The 22816-nt window shown below is 38.1% G+C and overlaps 1 protein-coding gene across 3 annotated transcripts; it reads right to left on the bottom strand.

Annotated features, from left to right (window-relative positions):
* Positions 1–1868: 1868 nt before the first annotated feature.
* draxina (dorsal inhibitory axon guidance protein a) lies at positions 1869–22196 on the bottom strand. 3 transcript variants are annotated; one of them, XM_056735083.1, is made up of 7 exons: positions 22093–22196; positions 9837–10326; positions 8050–8249; positions 4283–4400; positions 3966–4058; positions 3769–3858; positions 1869–3118 (listed from the first exon to the last, which is right to left on the bottom strand). In XM_056735083.1, exons 2-7 carry the CDS (start codon positions 10303–10305, stop codon positions 3006–3008), a joined length of 1083 nt encoding a protein of 360 aa, XP_056591061.1. In that variant the 5' UTR covers positions 10306–10326; positions 22093–22196; the 3' UTR covers positions 1869–3005. The 3 variants fall into 3 exon arrangements, with proteins under 3 accessions (XP_056591061.1, XP_056591059.1, XP_056591060.1); XM_056735081.1 differs by having other exon boundaries at positions 1871–3118; positions 4283–4403; XM_056735082.1 differs by having other exon boundaries at positions 1871–3118; positions 4283–4403; positions 9837–10323; positions 22093–22141.
* Between the last annotated feature and the right edge of the window lie 620 nt (positions 22197–22816).

Here is a 22816-nt window from a genome sequence, read left to right on the forward strand (position 1 = left end):
TATGAATACACGTGAGAGGAGCATCGACGGCGCATGGGTCCTTTAAACGATGGAATCTCAGTCAGATATTGTCCTATTCTAACAATCAATAAAAATCTCAGTTTTCAGATTATGTAAAAATCTCAATTTCAATAAATTGACCCATAAGGGTCCAGGGTCACATTTTTTGATTAAACAAACTACATTTCAAACAGCCACCCTGTGTCACAATTCACAAACTATTCATCCTAGTATGTAGTATAAAATTAGAATTAGCATATCCTTAATTAAAGTATTTGTAAATGAGCATTCATTGTTTCTGAATTCACAAACATAATTCTGGCTCATACAACATCGACAACATATGAGTTGATGATATTGTATAAATTAGTACAATGGGAGATGAAAGCAGCTTGTTAAAAAAAGCTAAAACAAAAACAGGAATCTATTTACAACACAGTTTCTTCAATCATACAGTAACATCTTTCACATCCTTCGATTTGTTTCGCTGAATGATGTGTGTTCAGTGTATTCTAATAAAAAGAAATATCATTTTGTCTCCCTCAGTACCTCATACTTTATTGGCTGGTTTGCAGTTCAGGCAGGTCCTGAGGTGATAGTGTTTTCCAGTATGTGTGTGAATGTGATCTATCATTCCTATGGCCGCACTCCAAGACCGTCCGAGCCCAGCATGAGACTGCATCAAAAAAACATCAGCTCTGCTTTGAAGGCACAAGAGCATACTGGGGGCTTTTCAAGGGTGTACTAAAATCGGGTGTGGGAGGAAGGTACTGCGTCTTTTTGAGTTTATGTGCTGTGCAGCTTTGATTTTTTTCAGATCGTTTTGCGTACAGCCGAGTATGTTTACAGCGACAAACATAACATGTACAAATGTATTTATGGTGTGCAGCTGTGCAGGGTGATGCTTCAGCATGGGTGATTTAACTACAAAAACTACACGCTTTGGATTGGTGCACATGTCGTCTGTTCGGCTCATATTGAATCATTCCTTTTAAAATGGAGCTGTGTTTACGTTTTCTTTGCAGGGTTACATCTTTGAACACTTTAGTGTAATGTTCTGTTACATGCAGTGAGCCAGTTAACGTACACTTGCGTCACTGTTAGTTTATACTGTGCTGGATTAGACCCTGAACTAAACTACAACAAAAAGCAGATACTTCCGTCAACGCTCCTCTTTTGCGAAAGACCAATATGTATGAAGACACCCATAAGGACCATAATAGTCACTTACAGTGCATTACTCTATACAGGGTGGTAAATAACAGAAAACACAGGGACTCATGGGGTACTGTGACACTAAGTGGAAAGGAAGTAAATAAACAAAGCCGAAGACGGCGAGATCAACCGATCTGCAGGCGGAGAGCATCACACCCCCGGCTCAGAGACGGCGCCTGTGTATTCCAGAGAGCTCTTCTCAGAAAACTTTACAGATGCATCAAACACTGCCTGAGGATCTTGATGTCGTGGTTCATATAAAGAATGGCCTCTTCAGATCAGATGAAAACGGTGGCATTTCTTTGATGACGGATTTAGAGAACGATTCAGAGATTCATACAGTCAATGAGTCTCAGGGGAGTTTTTTTTTTAAGATTGCTTTGTAGATGTTTGTGTCGAAGAATGATATGGTCATGATGTTTTGATGATATATCTCAAAGCTTTACATGACATTTGAAGCAAACCAAAGATTCACTTACACAGCTAAACTGTTAATTTACAGTCATTTCTTTTAAAACCAATTCATTCCTGAACACTTTTTGAGACCAAACATAAGATTTGTCTCACAAACCACACTGCGTCACATTTTAATACCCTTAACACAAATCTGTACTTGAGATTGTTACCTTGGCTTTATCAAATAGAGATATACACGAGAGATAGATAAAGAGAGAGAGAGAGCCATTGTTCTTCAACATCTGTGAAAGAATGGTGTCCCGGTGTCCACAGAGAAGTTTATTTCTGGTATTTCAGTTAAAAATAATTGACATTTTGTGGAGCCCGACAAGTCTCCAGTGGAAAAACAAGGTGACAGTATGAAGCTTTGAAGGACTTTGCAAAGACTAAAGGGCGTTTCTATAGCCCTGCTAACGTAAAACTCGATTAAGCAGTTGTATCAAGACATTGACACGCGGGAGTGTCAGACAATAAAGAAGCTCAAGGATCATCCATCTCTCCGCTGTCCATCTCTGGTCCTCCAGCCCATCACAAACACTCATTCATCAATCCATCATTCTGTCGTGAGGACACCCAGCTGCACACTTCAACATAACATCCACAGCAGTGTGTGACCGTAGGAGAATAAATAAAGCACATATCACAAGAAAAACTAATACACATCTATTATAGAATTAGGGCTGTCAATCAATTAAAAATGTATGATGATTTTTAATGGAAATTAAATGCATGTATTATTATTTCCTATGGAAAATATTTGTCAAAGAAATGAGAGGAAAAAAGCATTGATCAGTTGTTTTTTTGCTGCTTGATGCATTCAGGTTAATCTGTGTTATTTTGTAACACATGTACAGACTTTTTTGTCACAAGTGCCTTTTTTAACATGCCATGCCAAGCAGAAAGTCATTTTAAAACTGTCCCGTTTTACACCGGCTGTGTCTGAACACAACCACATCCTTGAGGATGAAAGTGATTTTGTGAGAATGAGGACTCGCACAACATGAAGGTGTTGCTTCAGTTGCTTAGATAAAAAAAATGCTTTTTTGAAAATTTCCAATGTCGATCAGATTTTTTAACACAGTTTGACAGCCCTCATAACAATTCAAGAGTCGCAGAAGTTCTTGACATTAGTGTTACATTGATCAGTAGAAAAAGACGCATTTCCTCCTGACAAGAATTAAGTGTAAATGAATCTGTGCAGTACAGATAACTGTTACAAACAGTTGACATACAGCATATGTACATTCATACTGTGGCTTTGACGGATCCGCTGTTGTTCAGCATAGACTCAGTTCATGGAGTGTGAATGAGAATGTGCTTTTATTGTATGCCCATCAGATGGTGATGAAGGAGCCTTGGTTGCTGTTGGCTGATTCTGGCTCCACACAGCGGCCGCGCCGTCGGGTCACTCTTCGCTTGCGGTGGAACTTGGCGTAACAACGCAAACCTAAAAGAAATGTAACAATGAAAATTGTAAATTGTAAAAAAGCAGATCATAAATAAACTTGGGAGTTGAGTTGAAAGATTTTGAAAAGTTTCATAAAACATCCGACTCCCATTTCATCCTTAAAATCAACAGAAAACAATTACAGAAAGAAATTATATTGTTGTTAATAACAATCATAATAATAATAACATTTTTTTCTGATTTAACAGAGTTTTGTTTTTTATTACAAATAAGCAAAGTAGAACCTGAAAATAGTACATAATAATTATTATATTAATTATTGTTAATTTAATATTTGAATTACTAATAAAATGAAATTAATATATCATTATTATTATTAATAACAACAATAATAATAATAACAATAAGAAGAAGAAGAACAACGACACTTATTATCGTCACAATACAAAACATTTTACTGAACGCACATTATTATTATTATCATCATCATTATTGTTGTTATATTGTCTTATTATTATTAACACAATACAAAACATTTTACTGATCTCAAATTATTATTATTATTATTAAAACATTTACTGATCTCAATCACAAGCTTCATCCTCTATAAACAAAATGTAACTTTTTAGGGATATAACTTGTTAGGATTGAACTAAAACCAAAAAAAATTTCTTCTTGAAGACACTCACCCTCCTCACACATGCAGTCATCGTAACACTTGTTGTTCAGGCCGCGGTTGTGAGGTTTACATTCATGTTCTCTCAGGTCACAGCAGGATCCTATAAGAACAGTATTATTAACCACACTCATACAGTAAAAACTAGTATGTTTCACCAATGAACACATGTAAGTTGGTAATATGAAGCATTTATGGAGGTCTACTGACCAGGGAGGCAATCAAGATGATGGTCACATGGTTCGATGACATCAGCTTCAAGTGTTGTGTTCCCACTGCTCTTGTTTTTGCTGCGCCGTTTATCTTAGTAGGAGGAAAATACAAATGTAGATAAACAGCATATAGAGTCACACATTACGGATCCTTTATTTATCCTTAATTCATCAAACAGGATTGAGATTGCAAATAATTAATAGATTCAACGATCTGCGCAATCTCATTGTATGATCAAATACTTAAATCTCCTTAAAGATCTTGATTTTATATATCAGACAGAATCTTAAAACCATGAGCAGGTGCCTTCACACCTTTCTTTCTGTTGGATGGCCACGTGTCCACAGGTTTCATATCCTCGTAATCTGTCCAATCAAAGAGTGTCATGTCCAGAGTGGGCATCACCTCGCCCTGAGCCTTCCCTCGACCTGCCTTCTGAAAAACACACACATCAACATGATACACAGATCTTCACACATAAACAACAGGATTATTCTGGGTAAGCTGCTAGACATCACTTTATGGTGAGGTGCTAATTTAAAACTTGTGATCTGGGAACTATACAGCACATTCATCTTCATTTTCACATTCTTTCACTTAGCCTCCTAAACATGTGCGGTATGCAGAGATAGAAGCAATGACTGAATTACTGGTTAAAAATGACATTAACGTCAATTTAAATCGGGCTGTATTTAAGCAATATTTTGTTCTACATAGATAGAAGAGTGCAATGATCTGATAACACCATCTGAGTTTTGTGGCACCACCTGCTGGTTAAAGCATTTTTTAAGAAATCACAAAAAGTTATTGCATGAATTTAGCAATAATTTTGTCAGAGTTATTATATTATGATAATTATTATTATTTACCCATTGCCATGTTGTTTCTTAACTGAATGTGACTATTTGCTTCTATAAGACACAGAAGGACAACGTTCTTCAGCACATTTCTACACAATGCCAGGTCATAGTGTGCATGTCTCTCAAATTTCAATAATGGCCTGAAATGCTGTGAAAGCACCAGGACTAAAGATGCAATTTATTTCGTTATTCCCTTATTTTGCCTTTTTGAAAGTATGAACTGTACTGAATGTACAAGACATGCATGAACATTTGCAGCGTGAACGTCATGGTCTCGATTCCCAGGAAACATTCTGTTCAAATGTATTTCTTAAATGTACTGTAAGTATCTTTGGTTAAAAGTGTCTGCCAAAAACAGCATGTGGGTCTAAAGCCACACGAGGGTACCAATTTGCAATTTGAAGTGTGCATCTGGCATCACAGGGTGGTGTGTGTCCGGGTGTGTGCCAGCAAACTGCAGAAGCGGTGCTACTGACACAGTACCAGTGAATAACATCGAGGACTGTGATCCACTGGGATATGAATGAGAAGAGCAGAGACAGGTCTGCGGAACACACAGCTACAGTATTTGTGTGAGGGGCGTTCAAAAAAAGTATTTTCCATCACATTTGGGGATTGCACATTGTCCTCATTTCTCGTTCGAATGAAAATGGTTTTCTTTTTATATTGAGAGATTAATTCCCTTAGAAGATTGAAGATCACCATCAACAGCAGCGTTTAGAATAATAACATACTAAAGACCCGTCTTTAGTAGTTGTTACTAATTGAAATGTAATCAGAACTGTCTCTTAGACTTTACTGTAAGTCACTGAGCTCTGATCCGTAGCGTCATGCAGCATGAGAGCTTGTGATGGTCTTAATTCTCTGAAGACCCAAGCTTGCAAACCGCATCTCAAGCAGTCTGGCCATTGTGCTTACAAATCACTTAATACACATGCGCACACACACATACTCACACACACACACTTACGTTCATATAAAGCGATCACAGGCAATTTGTTTCATTCTCACTGAGCAAGGCACTGAAATTCTTTAAACTTGATGAACAAATCTTTTATTTTATCAAATCTTCTGCATTTAACCGAATCTGTACTTAACAAAAACTCTCTATTTAAATTCTTCTGTTAATAATTTAGATTGGCTGTTTTTGGGGCTGTGCTTTGGAGATTAAAAAGACACAAGGCTTGTTGCCACTGTGCAAAACCCGCACCCCACTGTGACAGATTCACAGCACAATCTGTGCCGAAATACACTGTCATATGAATATAAGTATTGGGAAACCCCCTTGTAATAAAAAACTAAAAAATATATTCCAGCAATTCCAATCCAAACAAATAATAATGATATACCCAAAAACACCATATGAAAGAATTGTCTTTCCATCTTTACTGCATCAGTTTCGGAAGATACTTTATTTGTTCTGAAATGAAGTGAAAACTTCCTCAATCCAAAAACAGCTTTTATTGAAATCAAGCTTCGCCTCAGATTTTCTCTTAATATTACATCATAGTTTGATAAAGGAATGTCTCTGCGAAAAGACACCTACACTGTAAAATAAATCCTGTAAAAAACGTCAATATTCCGTGAGCCGGGTTCACTAGAAAGATACTGTAAGAAAACAATTTTTGTAAAGTACAATTACATCTTTTTTATGATATTTTATACCTGACTTTTGTAGTCTATTTCTGTCATTTGACTTTATTCTACTGTATTATCAGAAAAAATTCAGTAAAATAAAATAATAAAATTAAATTGAATGAAAGTTTCTTACACTCAACTTCTACATTATGGAATGTCCACCAATCCTCACATGTATAAGTCACAAACACATGATCAACGCTCAAGCAACAAATTGACCGTGTGGAGTGTCTTGCGTTGTGATACACTGAAAAACAAACCTAAAGAGAGGTTTCCAACTGCGACAATGTTTGTTTGTTTGTTTGTTTGTCTGCAGTTTTTTTCAAGCGGGTTCGTTTTAACTCCACAAAGAGACCACATAAAAGACGATGGTGGCGGATAAGGTGAAAATATTGGATCATGACATGCAAATGTCAGAATCGTAATGTTTTACCATGTTTACTATATTACTTTGTCTGGTATAGATCATTTGATTATGCTGATATTTTTTTCAGAAAAGAGTCATGTTTTGTACATCCAAACTTGTTGAACTTTCAATTCTTAAATGGCAAATCGTGTATAACGTCGTGGATAAATTATGATTTTTCTTATGTACGAATCTTGTTTACGTTATAAGTGGACCTCAAGGAACATTATGATAAAATAAAGTAAATGAGACCTGTAGCCTATACAATGCTAAAATCAAGTAGACGTAAAAATGTCCCTTGATAAGGCTGATTTAAAAACGAATGCAATTACTATTTTATGACTTCCAACCCAATCAGATTTTATTAATCTGTGTCGATTATCTCAAACAGCGTAAAATATATCATCTCTTATCATAGCGGCCGTCTACCTCAGCTGTTCATTTCAGCATCATTAAAACACAATGTCTCTAGTGCTGTTTTTTGCTTGGGGAAACGCAAATCTAGTTGTTTTATTATTGTAAGTATCCAGGCCAGTAATGCCTCCCAAGTGATTTAGAAAAAAAACAAGGAGCCGGTGAAAGATATCTAGGGAGGAGTATGTAGGAGAACAGATGGCTTGGAGAGAGAGGAGCAGGAGGATGGGCGAGCAACATCTCACCCCACACTCGAGCTGGTGACAGCTCCCCTCCTCCACCACCTCCCCGGTGAAGCGGGAGCTGGGTAATCTAACTCGCGTAGGATCCGGCCCAGGGCGGCGTTCAGTAATAAGTGCGGCACAGGTAAATAAATCTGTGTGATGAAGTGGCGCGTGCCGCCAGGATGACAAGTATCCACGCTGCTGGCTCCAAACCGCAGTTAGGTATCTGTGTCGGCTAGGGCGTTTGGCTCAAATGAAGATGTTCATTTTCAGATCTTACAACAAAATGGAAAAAGACTCAAGGCGGTTTAACGTAAAGTCGATGACAGTGAAACGTCCAAGGCTATTGATTGACTGTTTTGCCAATAAAATCAGACCGGTGAGAGTTGTACAAGCAAGATCTTGTTAAACAGAAATAAATCCAGCCACTTTACTGTATATTATAAGATATATGAAACAAATGAACAGATCAGTACCAGTAAACACTCAATAGACACAATAGACCTTCATATTCAAGGCCGCTCTTTTCAGACAGGTACCTGGGGTTTGGTGGAGGCCGGAGGCGGCGTTGGGGGATGCTCGTGTATTGCCGTGGTTACCAGGATGGGGGACACGGGGAAGAGAGATTCGGTGGGTGGGGCATTGTCGTGATTGGGCAGGGACGTGTCGGGCCCATCCTGAAATGCATTCATGTCCTTCAACAAGGAGTCTAATTGTGGCTCAGGGTCAAAGAAACCCCCTAGGATGGAAAAAGAGAGAGAGAATACGATTACATTTTTTTTTAGCATTTATGCATTTGGCAGACGCTTTTGTCCAAAGCGCCTTACATTGCAATACACTATACTTTTGTTTCTAAATATGATTAGTTCTGATAAATGTAGAATACCTGTTAAACATGCTTCTTAAAGACTTATAAATACACTGCTACTTTACAATAGATATCGCCTAAAATACACATTATGGGTCACATTAGTCATTGCTTATCATTATTGCAAAGAAAAAGCGCCAAACTTCAGCTCTGAACAACTTATAACTGTATGAATTATACCTGCAGTGAGGTTTGGCTCCATTCTGATGTGAAGCACCCAATACCATTTTCATCCGTAAAGGTGTCACATGGAGGTTAAATGAGTTGTGAATATCATTACATGTGCAATTAAAAAATACATAACGAGGTAAAAAATGGACCGAACCAACCACTGAGTAATAAATGAACCGGCCTTTTTCAGAATATGGGAACTTTTTATTCTATCTGAAATACGATTTACGAATTCAACATAAAAAATGAACATAAAGCTGCTGATTTGATTGGAATAGGTAACAAAATAAACAAAAAGGTTTGAGAAAATGTGGCAGTGTTAATATATGCTCGAAAAACGATGGGTTGTTTTCGACTCATAGTTTGGTAAAATATGGACAAACCCAACAAATGGGTTATAAATTAACCTAAAAAATAAATAAATAAGTAATAATAATAACTTAGGTAACACTTTCCTTGAAGCATGTACAGTATGTATAATGCATTATACAAGTAGTTTTAAAACATCGTAGTGCACCTTTTAATGCATTGTAATGTCTTATAAATAATTGTTATTACACTTAAAACATTATAACACTAAGCAATTCATTGTTACACTACACACTTTAAATTGGTTATAATTCTAAATAAATTGCATTACTACACACAATATGAAGAATTAAAATGCTATTTACCCTTTAATAACTCTTATAATGCATTATACATACATGCTTCAAGTAAAGTGTTACCATAATTTCAAGCCATGGTCAGTCAAATACAGAAATTTTCTAGATTCAAATAATCAGTGTCCAACCAAGGGTACAACACAGCATTTAAGTGAACTGATAACTATATTATCTTTCAAATCAATGGCCAATAACACTGCAGGTTCACACTTTAAAAAGTTTAAATCATTTAAAGTTTTGATTAGCTGCCGATGTCTTTGACCTACATTCTGAAAGCGATCCATATGATATTGTTTCTTTGTATGTTTAGTTAAAGATGTGGAGAGGACTTTTTCTTTATTGTCCTTGGAGAGGACCTAACATCCCAGGGATGGTTCGATCAAAAATAAAAATGATGTCATCATTCATTCATCCTCGTGTTGTTCAAAATCTTTACATGATTGTGGAACACAAAATATGATATTCTGAGAAATGTCTAAGAAGTTCTCTGGTGTCCTAGAGAAAACAGGTCACACAGGGTTGAAATGACACGAGGGTGAGTAAATGATGACAGAATTTTAATTCCGGGGTAAACTTTCCCTTTACACCCGGCTCAAAGAATAGGATCTGGATCTCTTAGTACCTTTAGGTCGCCCTTTGTCTCTCCTGCCTCCATGCTTTCTGTGTTCAGTGAGATGTCCTTGTCTCCTGCCTTTCCGTGTGAACTCCCCTTCTGGTGGAGGACTTCCCCTCCGCATATGAGAGGGACCCCTGCCCTCATCATGACCGCCCGCCTTCATCCGGCTACCAGGCCCCATCTCCAGCCTGACAGGGCTCAGACCCTCAAGACTCGGCCCATCATCTTCCGACTGCGCCACAGGCCTCCGAGAGAGCGGCCCAGCACTGTCCCGGCCCTCACGAGACCCATGTCTCCTTCTGTGGCTGCCGAATGTTAGCCCCGTTTCAGGGTCTCGTATAGAATCTGTGCTTTTGGGGGAAGACCCCATCTGACTCCATTTGGCATTTTCAGATAGGACCTCAGAACTGTGCGAGGTGTGGGAGAGCGTGATGAGGAACAGGGTGAAAAGGAGACATCGGCCAGGAGCTGCCATCTTCGAACACAGCTTCACCTGCTGGTTAGGAGGAGACCAGGTTAGCCCGGAAACGGAGAGCAGAGAGACAAGCATACTTTACTGTTTCACCACAAGCCATTCGAACTCATTTTGGATGTTGACCTATAACATTGAAATGACAATGTGAATATGTGTTTGTATTTATAACATACGTGTTTAAAAACGTAAACAAGCCTAAGGAATCATGACACCTCAAACCAGAGATTTTTCCGGCAGCCACAAACATTTTAATATTTAAATAACAATTTGCTTTGCTTTGACATGAAAAAACAAGAGCTCAAAGGCAGCCTTAATGTGTGGAGAGAACTTGCCAGACTAAATGTCACGTCTGGATCCCCACTGGGCCCGAATAAGAGGATCCAAAGAGAGGAATCTGTCCTCAGGTGCCAAATCAAAGTGGAGCTGATGAAGGTTCTCAACATGAATCTCACCATGCAAATCGGTGACATGGGTCTCACTTTGATCACACTTGTTCTCCTCTCATCCTCAGTAAATCTGTCCTCCTGATTCTGTCTTTGGTCCCTGAAAGCTGTTCGAACTGGCATCAATCCCTGCGTTCACACAGCGAGCGGGACCCGAGCCAGCGAAACCGTTTAACTTTAAGATGGTGTGTTTTATTTATGAAAATTTGTTGTAAAGCCTTCATGTCTTGTCAGAATTTTTTTTGGGTGGGGAATGCATGTTAAACAAAATGTTTTATTAATAGCTCTGGGTTTCTTTGCATGTTTTTGGCCAGTTTTTATTGCGTATGGAATCCAGCTTGTGTGCTGGTGTTAGCTAATGTAATGTTTAATGCCGTCACAGAATATATTGAAACAGAGTGACAAAATTCATTCAGTCAGTTTAACAGTCTGTGACCAAACCGCATTGGCTGTATAGCTGTAAGTAAAATCATTACATACAGTAAAGCATCAGTTAAATGAGCCACTGTGTGTCTTTTTGTGTTAGTGCAAAAAATCTGCCTCAATAATTGAAAAAGAAACTTGTTGACTTTCATCAGAAACATTGTCATTTCAATGTTTAAACTTTCTCAGAAACACTTCAGGGCAGCATGAAGTTTACTCCAAGGCCAATCTAGAAGTCAAACAAATGTCTATTCACACTTCTAAACTGGGATATCTCATACGTATTTATACATGCATTATTTTTCCCCAGAATAATTTAGTGGCTTAGTAAATATCATAAAAATACACCTATGTTAACTTCATAAAATCTTTTTTTATAATTTAAGAGATGTTTCAGTGAGACACATTAAGAAATGACTGAAAAATCCTCAAAATGTATCTAAAAAATATAGATATTTAATTTTTTTAAAAGTATTTAATTAACAAATAATATTTTTAATATCACTTAAAGGAATAGTTCACGCACAACTGGTCCCCATTTACATAGTCATTTTTATTCCTACTATGGAACGTAAAAGGGGACTTTTGTTTGATGAATTATTCCATTAATATTTTTTGCAAATTCTAATTGAAATATGTGAATTATATCTCAAATATTTGAATGACTTAGATTTACTTATTTTATTACTCAATTTTCCTCAGAAATTCTGTCACCATATACTCTGGGTTGTTTCAACCTTGTATAAATAACTATGTTTTGTAAAACTCAAAGAAAGATATTTGTAAGAATGTTACTAATTTTTAGTTCTGGGACATCATCCAGTAACATAGTAGAAAGAAAAAATATATATATCATAAAATGAGATACTTTAAAGTATTTAGGAAAACTGCGTTCTGGAGCACCTCTGAATACCATTACATTTTTCCTACTATGGTAGTCAATGATGTTTCAGAACTGAAAATTGATAACATTCTACCAAATATATATATAAGTAAATCAGTTAAACATTTAAGCGGCATCTCGCAATTCACATGTGCTTTCTGAAAAAATAACCGTTCCAACTGTACAGCCTCTGTACGTCTTGCAATAGTTCCCCAAACCCTTAAGATGTGTGAAGAAGAATTATCAGTGGAGAACATGAATGCTGTTGTTGCTGTTGTGGCTGGAGAGCATTAAGAAGATAAAACTCAGATTGCAGCTCTATCACTCACTATTATTGCCTTTTAATTGGTATCAGAGCACTGTGATTCAGGTAATGATTCAAGCTCACTGCAATAAAACAGAATTTAACAAGGAGAAGGGCCTGGTGAAACCCCTGATAACAAGGAGAGTTTGTTATGTGATGTTTTATATTGAGCATCTGTCTTGGGATGTTATGACACGTAAATGCACTCAGGATTCAGTGAAACTAAAGGCCACTCAGTGAGAGTCGTGGTTTTGTGTAGCTCATTGTAATGCACAGTGCGTTTCAGTTTAATTCGTCCTGGATGATGCTCATTGAACGATGAACCCTTTAAAAAATTATATTTCAGCACTTTCAACACTTTACACTAAGGTAAAATAAAAATAACAATGACCAAAACTGAGTGTATTCTATGTGTTTTAGGGAAAGATTTTGTCGTGTTATCCAGCTCAAAGAGTGCTATTTTCTAGCAAGCTTCATCTTTCCTTACCAACAGCACACATAATCTTTGCAAACCAAATTGAACAGTCAGATTGTTTTATTACAATCAATATCAATTAGCCTCAGAAATGATTCTTTAATTGACATGCTCCTTGGACACTCAAGCTCAGATTGGTTGCACTGACATTGCGAGAGCGTTCGGCATCCTCATTTGGTAAATGCGATCATTCCGACATGACTTTAGCATCAATTAGTGCTTGCATTGAGTTATTGCCTTCTCTAACATGGGCTAAGGGTTGTGTTTGCATTGTGTTGAGGTCAGCATCAGAATATTTAAGACTTTCCGCGCGTGCCAAGAGGTAGTTCATCACCCTGGCAACCCGTCCGGGCAGCCGCTCTGCTCCGTGAAGAGGGCGGCGTATGGTAAATCAATGGGGATGGGTTATTGAGCTACTGCTCGCGCGTGGGTCGATAGTTGGACCGACCTTATCTCGGCCGCAAACACACCTCAGACCCGGCAGAGATTGTAGTTTTGGGGTTGCTTTTATTGCGGGCTGTTTAAGAGCTTGTCCACATAGGCTAAGTGAAGGAAATTGCATATGAGACCGGAGAGCCAAACTGCTTCAAAGGAAATTTGTACCGAGATTGCAGGCGCTTCATTTGGGAGTAGACGCTGACAGCTTCTAGCTATATGAATGAGTTGTACGCTCCAGACGTTTTTCACAACCGGAGGGAGTTCGGAGCGACCGCTGAGCTTTAGTCTTGACACAATTGCTGGTCTCTATTCAGTGAGCGCACTCCAACGTAGACTTTGTTAGCATGAAAAGCGTGTTAGTAGGTATCGCTCATTTACATCACAACAACAACATTTAAAACAAAACAGTAATAAGCAGCGATCCAGTGACTAAAAGCAAGAAAACTTCCCAGAATGAGTTTATGAAACTGTGTGATAGCAGTTCACGCTGATTGAACACAAACTGCCGTTAGTCTGCTGTCATGTGACTAGCAGGTGCACTTTTGAGGGAACAAGGAGATGAAATGAAGTTTTTGGGGCCATCGATCCTACTGGGCCCAGTAGGACATCGACCACAAAGACCACACACCAAATAAACAGAAGCCACATACAACGTGAGGCATGAGAGCCCCAGCACTTTCAAAAGTGAGATGTTGACTGTAAAAGGACGTGGGGAAAGATGTTGGGGGCTAGGCTTTCCAATCTATTCAAAGCGTTATTAATAAAGATGACGGGCTGTGCAAAATCAATAATACAGCCATTAGTTAAGAAATGTTTCATAGATGTATCATACCAAAATTACTGGTTCTATACAAAATCTTAATGCGCCCAGACTCTTTGTTCTTCGACTTGAACACGAAAGAAGATATTTTGAGAACTGTCTCTGTGGTTTTGTGTCCATACAATGGATGTCAATGGAGTCCAATGTTGTTTGGTTACCAACATTCTTCACAATATCTTATTTAGTGTTAAAGTCATACAGGTTTGAAAAGACATAAGGGTTAGTAAATTTTGAAAGCACTTTTATGTTGAGGTGACTATACCTTCGATGGTTAATTGTTCATGTCTTTTAATTTGAAAGATGTATTTTTTAGCTCATTAGCTTGTGTATACTTCTATGTTGAGTATTTTGAGGGTTTATCCTGTGTTTTATTGTGCTCTTGTTTCAAGTGTGATTATGTATCACGTCATGGATTAGCTTTATGTTTGTTTTTTATTAAACACTTCTGCATTTAGGTTCTGTCTTTTTTGTAGTACAGCATATTGCAGTTGCTATACGTGCCCAAACATACTCTAATGGTACTCATCATGAAAATGCATGGGATGTTTTCACCCGCTTTATCATCAATACGTTAATCAATAATCCGCATGATCTGAGATATTTCATGTCCACAGCACGATCCATGCAAGACTATATTTATGCTTTACAATAATTATTGTATGCAGGGATGGATTATGACTTCAAAGGGCCCCGAGCCAGTTACCTCCAAGGGCCCCCCTCCCACAATTTTCCTTTCTTTCCCTTCGCTGCGCATTCACATTTACAGAAAGTGAAAGTTAAGATGATAATGAATATTAAAACCGTCCTCGCTATGTGTCAAATGCCTGCGCTACCCTTAAAATAATCTGTACAGGGTTTATTGAAGTTGAAATTAAGCTACAAGCGAAAACTCAACAATGGACCAAATTACGGTGTATGAAACACAAGTCTTTAATATTTAAGTCAATATACACATATTTAATGCATCACATAAATAAAAAATGGTTTCTTGCCATAAAATGCCCCTGTGACATGTCTGTGAACATCAAATCATCAAGCAAAAGATTCAGAAAATGCAATTTAAATGTGCGTAAAAGCAACATTAAAACAAGTCTTGCCATGTTTTGTTGATCATTTCATCTTTTACAGGTTATCCCCAGAGGCCTTGTATAAGCTTTGGCATCCATATATTAAACATAGATAAACATTTGCTTTCATAGCTGTTGGGTTCTCTGTACCAAACTGGATGGCCCCATTGGCACGGTCAGTATTCCATCCCTGAATGTATGTAATAGATATGGAAAATTAAATAATGAATGAGTTCATGCTTTAAAACACACTGATAGAATTTAGATTCCTTCGCAAATAACTCCAAAAATCACATTTTACTTAGCGAAACTCCTTTGCGACATCACAAGAGACAAATGCCAAACACATGCCCGAATCTAAAACACATTCATCTGAGACACAGAGACTTGCTGATAACAAACAGAGCTCTCGGTGGATTCATGCTGTAGCGCTTCTGGCCTTTGAAAGAGCAACAGCAGGCAAGTTTAGATTATATATGATATTCCACAAAGAGTCACAGCATGGAGCTGAGATTGTCACTAGAAATTCAGCGAAGGAAAGAGAGATCGGCGAGAGAATGAAAGGAAGACAGACAGAGAGATAGAGAGACAGCGTGGCAGTGGAGTTACCACACAGGGTAGGTGTGCACGCAACTTGGTGTTCAGACACTTAAGATCCCTCTACTGTGTGAATATGTGATAAAAGCCTCCGCGAGGGTGTTGGATGATATTGTGCAGAAGTTTGAAAGGGATGCGAGGCTCACTAATGAACTCGGTGACATCTCAAGAGAAGAGCTCGAGCTTCCACTGTGAGGTCTTCAGCATCTCCACCTGCTGAGATCTGGGCCTCCGTGAGCCATCTGTTACACCCCTGCTACCTCCAGAACGCACAACAAAAAAAGCTTTTCAAAAGATGAAAGGATAACGCCTTTTCTGCATCTCTACTTCCTCATCTGGAAGATCTAAAGAGGTTATAACTCCGCGAGAGCTTTCTGATTGTGAATGAGGTGATTATAGACCGCATGCGGCTCGTGGAAAACTTTTTCTCGTTCATTGCTGGCTAACACTAATGAGTTTCTATTCTGGGATGCGTATGTAGGTCTATGTTTGAGTTTGGAGAATGTAAATGTTTAGGGTTTGGTTTGGTGTGTAGATGCTTTAATAGTGATGTAGCAGCAGTTGGCTGGACTCTGGATGACATAAGGGGACGCTGCCCATGGCAGAGGGTCGATTTCACACCCAACAAATCTGCCAAACCGCACGGACAAGCATGACCATTTAGGAAGGGGCGACTTTATATGAGATCCCTGCTTTCTTTCAAAACCCAGTGAGCTGAAAGGAAACATCACAAGTCACCAATCCAAAGATTAACATAAACAACTTTGTGTGACTGTGTCAAGTGCACAGTAGAGTTAACTCTCAACGGATTACCTTAAAAGAGCATCACCTTAACATTACAATGACTACATTTACATGCGCATCAATAATGCGACTATTTCCAATAATCAGAGTAAGGACTTAATCGTAGTAACATGTTTACATCCCTGTTGAAAAATCCAGCATATGCTGGTTTGGTATGTTTTGATGCTGGTTAAAGCTGGTTAAAGCTGGTCATGTGCGGGTTTGTGCTGGTTTAAGCTGGTCCTTAGCTGGTTTAAACTAGTCAAACCAGCATCAAAACATAATTTTTCAAGGAATTACACCTCTTTAAACACCTCTTTACCCCTGTTTTCATGGAAGTGTTTTTAGTCTGATTATTTGCTATAATACGCAGCACAAATGATGATATCAGATACAGTAGATGTGTGTTACTTGCTATCGTTTTAATATATTTAAGAGCAAAACACCGTTACGTTGACATATTTTATGGTTATTCAGTGCCGGGTGAATACCGAAATATAATGGAAAAAATTGTCTCCATAACGGTGGTGAACGCTGTCATCGTGCTCGCGTTGTTTCTGTAAGAAAAAAAGAGGCGGAGACTGCTGAGAGCGAGTTGTGCAGACGGTTAAACTTCAGACTGTTATGTTTACCATCAATATGCCCTTAAGGTGCGTGACAGAAGCACACGCTTCTGTGAAGGTGTTTACATTACTTCATATTGCGATTAAAACCGGCGTATGCAACATATGTTACTTTGATTATGAGCTTAATCGGATTATTTAAATCTACTGAAGCGTTTACATGAGCTAAAGTTTTATTACAGTATTGCCAAAATACTATTATAATCACATTATTATGTTGCATGTGAACAAAGTCATTTGTCCCATTCACAAATACAGTCTTAACTGGTAAATTGACAGAATGCCGCTGTATGAACAGCACATTGGTTTATTTACCATACATTTACTTGTATTTTGAAAGAGCTATTATTGTCACTGCGTTGTTGACATAACCTGCCTTCTTTTTGGCACTGCCCTTCTTTTGGAGGTTTGCTTTAAACATTGCCTATTTACGCAGACTATTATGTTTTGGAAAAGAGGCAAGAAGATTCCCAAATGTATGAAAGACAAAAAAGTCTATTTCAGGACCTGGTCCAAAATAAAGCATCTTTGCCGCCTTCTGCCTACATAGGCAACTGGTTTCTATTGCAGAGATGGAACCTCAAAAGTGTGTGATTTAGGATGTTTCACACAGCCAGCAACCATTTTTAGTGTCAACATGATTGCCTACGGCTAAAAATACAAACCACAAACAATATCGGGTAAAACTCCAAGATTCATTTAGATTCGAGTTGGTTATTTCTGCAGAAAACAGAACACCCAAACAAACTTTTTTTCTGTGAATATTTGCTTGATGTGTGTTCTGTTTGTGTTGAACAAAAATGTTTTTCTACATAGTCCTGGCAAGAAGAAAACAATCCACACAAAATCATTACGCTCTCTTCGCCAATCAGCAACACGATGTAGGTTTTAAAGGCTAGGTTGTGTTTGATTTGGTATCAATTTCAAATATTAACAGCATTTCTAAAGTAAGGGATAATGCACAGGCAGCTGGTTGTTATCGCAGAAATAAACCTCGACAGTGTGATCAGGTGTATCACACAGAAGTGGATTATTTCGCTATAACAGCCGGCTGCGTAAACATGCTTATTACACGTCTACTTTCCACATGAGAAAAAACTGGACATGAAAAGTTAATTTGAAATATTTTATTAGCTTGTTTTTACTGATTGCAGACCTTCTGTGAGGAAAAGACGTTTGCTTTCGGCTTTAATGTAAGAAATGACTTTCAAATGTCACGAACATGCATTTGGTTGAATCACTTGTAAATATAATGTTATATATGTTATTAAAATACATATTCATATTTGATTTGTCAAAAAAAACTTTCAAAATAATTTTCTGCATCGGGTTACCGTGCGTTATTAGATTTGACATGTTATAATAATAAAGGACCTGCAAATGTCACGACTGGCCAATCATCAATTTTACAATATTTTACAATATTACACGAGTCGTGTAATAAATATAGCTAACTGCCCCTCTAACTATTTTTATAATATTATAAAATATTAAATATATTAACTATCAAAATTTGTTATAGACCACTTCGCAAGATCTGATATTTATTTATTTATCGTTAGTATTTATTTTATATCTTACACATGTAATGAAATGGGTTCAGTGCATGACGTTTTTCTGGTGAAAATGCTCAAAACCCTCGCTTACTTCCATGGATTGTAGAGTTCTGTGAACGATAGTCACTAAAAAAGCCATGGCTAATTTTGTTGATGCTTGTTTGCTTTATATAGATGCATGTATTTATGTTTCGTTAATGTTATAATGACATCTAAACTTACGAAAGTATAATTTCAAATATGGTAGAACAGCACTTCTATATAACATTGTTGTGTGTCGTAGTGTACATCCATCCATCCATCCATCCATTTTCTACCGCTTATCCGATCTACCTCGGGTCACGGGGAGCCTGCGCCTATCTCAGGAGTCATCGGGCATCAAGGCAGGATACACCCTGGATGGAGTGCCAACCCATCGCAGGGCAGTCGTAGTGTACAGCATCTTCTAAATGTAACTACTTTCTCAATAACCCATTTCTCTCCGCTTTAAGTTAAGTCTCCCCAACCAAAAACTGACAAGTGTTCTTGTGCAAACATGGCAGTAAAGCGCGCATATTGGTAAGTTTAAAAGATTAAAAGTATCACAAAATGTGTTGTCCCAGCAACATAACAGATTGTGTGTACACTGATATTTAATAGGAAAGTAGACTTTTGAACAGGATTTGCGTCATTGCCTATACTGCATTAAAGCCGTCCCCAAGCAGCTTAGTACATATTGGAAGAGATAAAAAAAATTGAACCGTGACATTAAATCCAATGGGACGGATTAAAGGACTGGTCGGAATGGTCAATTAGTCAACTAGTAATCCAACAACAGTCACTGACACTAAAAGATGGTCAGCATGTTAAAACCCTTTGCATCTCTATATGTTACCCTTTCAAAGCAATGATGCAACAGACGTCAAAGCACAACTTTTGCAAAAAATCTTCAACAATAAACCTCAAGAGAATTGCTGTCAGATTTGAGAATCATCTGCTGATAGATAAAACGTTCCCTTTAGGCATTTTTGGTCGGTGTCTGATTTTTGTGAGGTCTTTGTGAAATAAAGTGTATTTATAACACTTAAACATATGTTTGATATACTGTATAATGAAGCAAATAAAAGAATTAATTAGATAAAGATAAAATTGACAGATTATAAATGCATTACATTTCAATAGATATTGCGATAATATATTCGTCACAAATTCTTTTGGCCATGTTAAAGAGATATTTAACACCCAAATTGAAAATTCTGTCATCATTTCCTCACCCTCTTGTCATTTCAAACCTGTGACTTTCTTTCTTCAGCAAAACACAAAAGAAGATATTCTGAGGAAAGTTGGTAACCGAACAGCAACGGCCCTCCTTCACTTCTGCAAGTGAATGGGTTCCAGTTAACAACATTCTACAAAATATCTTCTTTTGTGTTGTGCGGAAAAAAGAAAGTCATCAATAAATAATGTTGCCTTGACACATGATTTGTTCTGGACGTAAGGTTATAGAGTCACATACTGCACCGTTGGAGTGCCGATCCTTATAAGAACATAAACTGTGAGATCAATCAGAGGCAATAAACAAGCACTTAGCTTTGCGAATCAAATCTTTTCAATCTTGCTCTGCGAATCTGAGATAAGCTTGGAAACATTAAGATTCCAGCCCCCAGCATTAAGAAAACCAAATTAAAAGAATGCTTCAAAAGATGAAAATGAACCAATCTACACAAATGAGTACAGCCACATCTTCGCAACCAGTTCCAGCGATTTCACACCTCGCATTGTTCGTTACAGCATCTCTTAAAGTGTCAAAGACACAAAGCGGGTATAGCAACTGTGTAAGTGTTAAAATTGCCATAAGGAGGACCCATCTGGTGCCAAGAGCTGAGGAGGAGATCCCATCTCCAGCGCTGTGGGTATAACGCGCGTCGGGATCCGTCAAAAAAACATCCCGTTTGTCTCTCAGCCTCATAACTGACACCCTGCGATGTGTCTCCTTGAGCGTCCTGGCAGAATGCTCCTCATCCTCACAGCAGGGGAACCTCCTTCATCCCGTCCCAAAAACACACCGCCGCACAGTCACACAGTCAAGACTGTGGTCTTTATGCGCACCTCACGAGGTGTGAAGTCAACGCACCATATGACACCAACTATAAAAGGAGTCCACAAGGAAACATCTCAAAGCGGTTTCCGTACGAGCTAACCGTGAGGGACAATGTCTCATTTGTAAAGCAATAGACCAGCTGTCTCAGTGCCCCACAAAGACCGGCCTCCAGTTAGCCAGCAGGAGACCGAGGAAGGAGCACAAATCACACAAAGGTCTTTATTGATCTACTTTGGTGTCTCTTAATGGCCGGAACGATTGGAGGTGTTTTAGGGATGGTCGACATTTGGAGTGTCGGTACGCTGTTAACAACACACCATCCAGACAGAATGAGCAGAAGGTCATTGGACTGCGCCTATTGATGACTTCTTTGACATTCATTCAGCATCGTGTGGAGGTGAAATCGATGTCCTGATACCGGCCGGCCTAATCAATATATGTATCATCTTTGAAACATTCATCGTGATGGAGCGTGCTCCTATATGTCAAAGCAATAAGAGCTTAAAATAGTTTCATGGAAATAAAGCACCGTTTTCAAGCTTTGCAACGGAGCGAGTATGAGAATGCTGCCCACATAAAATCACTGATACCAAAACAAAATCTGTATTTGGAAAGACGGTCTGTTATATTTCACTGTTATAATAAAACACATGAAGACATAAATGTCACATGATTCTGTCTGTAAATAAAAAGTAGTTCTTAAACATGATCGGATGTTGTGTAGTCTCCATCAGACTCACAGTGTTCACATACCACAGATGGACCAGTGCATGTATACTAATGATGTGTGGAGGAAAGAGATGAGCTGCATTTAGTGTCACATTGTAATTCATCTGTAATTGCAGCTTTGATAACGATCGAGCTGCCATAGAAATCAAGACATACGATTATGAACATGAAGGGAAAAGTGCATTTCTCTATTGCCCAGAACTGCGTTTGAAACGCGTATTAAACAGTGAAGAAAAGATTTAACAAACGATAAAACAACAATATTGATCCGCTATTAGATCAATATCAATGAAGTATTAAGAAATGAATAGTTTATATAAAAAATGCGTTTTGCAATAAGTTTCAAAACCTAATTGTTATCTACCTGCCTAAGAAATAACTATTGTGTTGGATTTTGAAATCAAAAGAGATGAAAAGAAAGCATGAAGAGGAGAAGAAGAGGAGAGACGCAAAAGTTACGTTTTCTTTTTAGTCTACTAATCAGTTACAGAACAAAAGCCGTCAAGTGAGGTGTGCAAACAAACACAATTCATAATTGTATATTTGTTTAAAAATATAATGCTCACCGTGTATGGGTCCGTTATGCAGGAGAGGCTGATGAGATGCCGTGCTTTCCTCGCGCACTGAGGAGACTCGGGAGAGAGACTCGTGCGCGCTACCTAAAGCGCGCCGCTGTGAGAACTGATGTCAGTAGGGATGGGGATGAGAGATCACATAAGTTTTCCGCAGTTTCGTTTTGTACTTCATATTAATTCAATTCATAATGCGGTGAAAACGACGATCATAAACAGGCTTTCAATGATCTTATCAAGAGAAAAAAACTCCGCTAAACACACATCTAACATCTCAGCCGAAAAAACAAATCTATACATAAGAAAACAAAATGGGTTATGAACCATCTAAATGCCCTCACAGAGAATTAACACGTTAAAGGGAATTTACCCCAAAACGAAAATTCTGTCATCATTTCTTGTTGTTCCAGTCAAGCTGGTTTGAGATGATCTTTTTCGGTCATTATCAGGTCCAAGATGGCTTTTGAAATGATCACTTGGATCACCTGACTGAGGTCAACCTGCTCAGAGTTTCTTTGGCAATGTTGTGCAGACCTGGTTTCACTCAAAACAAATAGTAAGTCCCATAGAAAAACAATAATGTGCTCAGACGGTCATCTGTTCCATGAGAAAATCATGTTTACGGGAACCTTTAAATACCCACTGACAGTAACCCATGTTATATCAGTCAATGTAAACTTTTAATTGCAATTTGTATTGTTTGAAACGAATTCCTTAA

Source organism: Triplophysa dalaica, chromosome 21 (genome assembly GCF_015846415.1).
Source record: "Triplophysa dalaica isolate WHDGS20190420 chromosome 21, ASM1584641v1, whole genome shotgun sequence".
NCBI classification, from domain to species: domain Eukaryota; kingdom Metazoa; phylum Chordata; class Actinopteri; order Cypriniformes; family Nemacheilidae; genus Triplophysa; species Triplophysa dalaica.